At 46.7% G+C, this 4,329-nt stretch overlaps 1 protein-coding gene across 1 annotated transcript; it reads right to left on the reverse strand.

The window, feature by feature from the left end:
• LOC106013570 (C-type lectin lectoxin-Lio3) lies at positions 1–286 on the reverse strand (the record flags this gene model as incomplete). Its single annotated transcript, XM_013089658.2, is given in 1 exon segment — positions 1–286. A coding segment is annotated over 1 exon segment (286 nt), but the record flags the coding sequence as incomplete, so codon positions are not given.
• Positions 287–4,329: the final 4,043 nt, after the last annotated feature.

Here is a 4,329-nt window from a genome sequence, read left to right on the forward strand (position 1 = left end):
CCGTTGGTCCATCTCCATCTCCGTGACCTGACCCTGGCGCCCAGCCACACGCCCGATCTCCTCCAGCCCAGCTTGTCCGAGTTGAGCGTGTCCCGGACAAAGGTCATCGTCTGCTCGTCCATGATGGCCAGCATCTCTCCGCCCAGGTCCCAGCAGGCGTCACGGGCCGTGTTCCAGTACACCTCTTTGTCCACGAACAGGTAGCACGTGTGTTTGTGCACGGTTGTGTAGCTCTTCGCCACTGACTGCACATGCGCCGGGCATGATGGGGAGGCATTGCTCACTGGAGACACAAAAAACACGGAACATTGAGAATAATGTTACGCCCCTTAAGACAAAGATCATGAAAAGACGACTACGGCTACTTTGACCTCGGCAGTCTGGGTCAACATGCTATCGTAGAGAGTGGTATGGGCCCCAGCCCAGGGTAGCCCGTGAGCCAGGCGTTATTGGGGGCACACTGCTGACTACAGGGAGAGACTGTAAGGAACGATAGTTTTTGAGGTGAAAATGGTGAAATGGTGTAGGTTTAACGCCCCTATCAGCACTATTAGGTATTAGGTTATTTAAGAGGTGCGACCTCCAAGTTTAACGTCCATCTCCGAAAGGACCGAGCCAAATTAGGATTTCACGTGAAGTGTCTCTCCCAAGGACACAACGTCGGACCGAGCTGAGGTCCTAACCCTCGAACCCACAGTCTCACGATTACCAGTCCCGTAGCTTAACCACTACGCCACCGACGCCACATGCGATAGTTTTAGTTTTAGAAAGCGTTTTACGGCACTTGCAACACAACTAGACCATGGAAAGCAGCACGTGTGGCCGTGGACGGTGGTACGACTTCTGACCACTGAGAGTACGTGTACTGGACATGATGGGGACACTGCTCACTGGGGGGGGGGGAGCAAGAGAGAGAGAGAGAGAGAGAGAGAGAGAGAGAGAGAGAGAGAGAGAGAGTGTGTGTGTGTGTGTGTGAGTGCATGTGTGTGTGCGTGTGCGCGCGCGCGTGAGTGCGTGTATTAGGCATGCTACATAACAACACAACACTTAAACTTTTCCCTAACATCAGCACCACGATCTGTGTGTCTGTTCGTCCGTCTGTCTGCTCACCTATCTGTCTGTCTGTCTATTTGCCTGCCCACCTATCTGTCTGTCTATCTGTCTGTAAGCCTGTTGTCATTCCTCGCACGCCCACGGTTTTCCCCCAAGCCTAAGCCTGAGCCTAATCAATCATAATCGGAGCGGCCGGCTGCGAGAACCGCTCGCTAGAGCTGTGCCTACTCGACTCTACTATTCAACTTTCACGATTTGTTCACTAGTCACAGCTATTCGAAGTGAGGCAGAGACATTCGAATGGCGTGTGACTTTTACAGACATTGGGTTTTCGTCTAATTTTTCTTATCCCCTTGTAAAACGTTTGCTTGTTTTGTTCGAATACAGAGAAACACATTGGATTGGCACAAAAATGGCCATTTAGTGCTGAGACAGACAGAAAGAAGAAGAAGGAGAAAGTAAAGAAGTAGGACCTACCAGTCGCACCCTCCAACCACCCGCTTAAAATTTGAGCATAATCTAAAATCAATATAGGAAAAGTACAGTAATACTTTGTACCGCCTACCTCCCACCTTCCTTGCAGATGGACTTATATTATTATATGAGAGAAAATAAAATAAAAATTTTTAAAATATATAACCGAATAGAAACACATTCGCACTCGGTTTTCGAATAGAACGAATAGAGTCTTCACGCTTCGAAGCGTCGATGAAGTTTCGTTAGATGAAAATGGAAATGGAAATGGCACCCGGCACTGGTGCTTGATTCCAGCGTCAATAGGCCACGCCTTCTGAGGGCGTCGGCGCGTTATTGTGATAACAGATGCACAACTTTGGCTGGCTTCTGAGGATTTGCTTTCTTTTCTTTTTTTTCTCCTTCTCGTTGTAGACATATCCTGTATCGCCGGCTACAATCTGTTGCCGCGTGGAATCACGCCCGCCCTTTGTTTGTTTGTCTAATTGTTTGTCACACACACACACACACACACACACACACACACAAACAAACAAGGGAGTAAAAGTGAGAGAGGTGTGGAGAGACAGAGACAGAAAGAGAAAAAACTTCTACAGTACTTCTTCTTCACTTGAGCTTCCCTGCTCACATTTGAGACCCTGAGCGCTGTATTTTTGTGTGCTTTTGTTGTTTGTTTATTTGTTTGTTATTTTTATTGTGTGTAGGTTTGTTTGTTTGTTTGTTTGTTTGTTTGTTTTAGGGGGGGGGGGAGTTTGCAACTGCTTGAGAAATGTCCAGACATATGATATCCTACATTATGAATGTGTATTAGTACTTGGTGCAGTCTGCTGCTACCACTACCACCAGCATAGGGATTGTTCCGTTTAGTGCGGTCGATGGTAGACATTTTATTGGCTCATCGCAGCTGACGTCACAGCACCCATCTCTGCAGCTTTGTTGCCCGTGATTCTCACTGTTTATTTCTTGCTATCAAGGCTTCCAAAAATAAATCGGTATCCTCGATGGTTATCAATATATGTCTGTGGCTGAGACAGGGAGAGGCTTCAATAGAGACTTTACGAGTGGGGTCCACCATAGTTGTAGTGAAATGAACGGTCACTGGGGGAAAAGGAGGGGGGGGGAGAGCTGATCATCTTGGCAACTTGTCATTGCTCCCAGTTGCAGAACGACGAGTAACAGAAAAGGGAGGAGGAGAAGAAGAAGAAGAAGAAGAAGAAGAAGAAGAAGAAGAAGAAGAAGAAGAAGAGATACTACTCAAACCCACGACAGTACGCTCGCGAGAAGAAGAGTCTAACTAGGCCACAGACACCACGACCTACATTGGCGAAAAACATCTGTCAAAGAAGATCCCCTTTTCATTCGTGGTATACCCTACAGCCTGTTAACAATGACCCTCTCTTTTATTTATCGGTGTGTGAATGGGCTTCCACTAACACCTGTGTAGATTGAGTTATTACATCGGGTTCTTGTGAATCTTCCGATCCGAGTCGACCTTTGCATTTAAAAAGATGGCAGACATCATTATAGTATTGAAGTTATTATATGTATACCTCGAGGTGTCAGCTCATCTCTGACTCATGGGTTGACGTGTGGGTGGTTGGCGGGTGCACTGGTGTGGTTTGCTTCTTCTTTCCTATGAAACATATATCGTCCTTATCTCCCCTTCTTCTTTCTTATGTTTGTTACTCTCTTGTAACGCCTCTAATCTTCTGGCGCTCATATGGTGAAATGGTGAAATGATATAGGTTTAACGCGCCCTATCAACACTACACTGTATAATAGTATTATGTTATTTAAGACGCGGACGCTTTTATATGACCTTATGCAGATGCGAGCGCCGTAAAACCTCCACTAAAACTAAAACTAAAACAGGATGACGTGTAATGATCTTCCAGCCTTCACGGTCGCGAGCTGCCGTTGCACACTCTGCTAGATCTATACTCAGGCCTGTCCAAGTCTTATTGTAGTCTGTCCACTTTACTCTTTGTCTGCCCTGACTCTCCTGCCCCTGACTCTCCTGCCCCTGACTCTCCTGCCCCATATCCTTCCTTCAAGCACATCTTTCACAACGATCTGGTGATTTTCTTTGCCATTTATTCGGTCATTACCGAGAGGTTGGAGTTATCACATTATATACGATATAATTTTACGAGGAGAATATACCTAGAATATACACATGTTGCCAATGAGTCTAGACTATTGAGAGACCAAGAAATGGTGAAATGGCATAGGTTTAACGCCCCTGTCAACACTATTAGGTGATTTAAGACGCCGGACCTCCGAGTTTAACCTCCGTCTCCAAAAGGAGCGAACCAAGTGGGAAATTTGTTTGTTTTAGTAAGTGTTTTACGGTCTTTGCAACACAGTAAGGTCATATAGGTGCCGAAAATTAGAGGTGTTACAAGAGAGTAACAAACACAAAAAAGGAGAGAGATAAAGACGATAGATGTTTGATAGGACAGAAGAAGTAAACCACACCAGAGCACCCGTCAACCACCCACGGGAAATTTGTGTAAAGTGCCTTTATCGGGGACATAACGTCGGACCAAGCTGAGGCTCGAACCTCTGAACCCGCAATCTCACATTTACGAGTCCGGTAACCTAACCACTAGACCACCGACGCCACTTTGGAGACCGTGGTCAGACACATGTAATATGATCCAGTACGTCCTCACCGACACAGTTTCGGCATTTTAGGAGCCTCGCTTCAGCCCCGCCTGCCTGTCACAGCCAACCCCGGGGCTCAGAGAAGAAACAAAGTCCCAGAAGAAAGACCAGAAACACTCACCCCCCCCCCCCCCA

The sequence above is a fragment of the Aplysia californica genome, unplaced genomic scaffold (assembly GCF_000002075.1).
Source record: "Aplysia californica isolate F4 #8 unplaced genomic scaffold, AplCal3.0 scaffold01010, whole genome shotgun sequence".
NCBI classification, from domain to species: Eukaryota; Metazoa; Mollusca; class Gastropoda; order Aplysiida; family Aplysiidae; genus Aplysia; species Aplysia californica.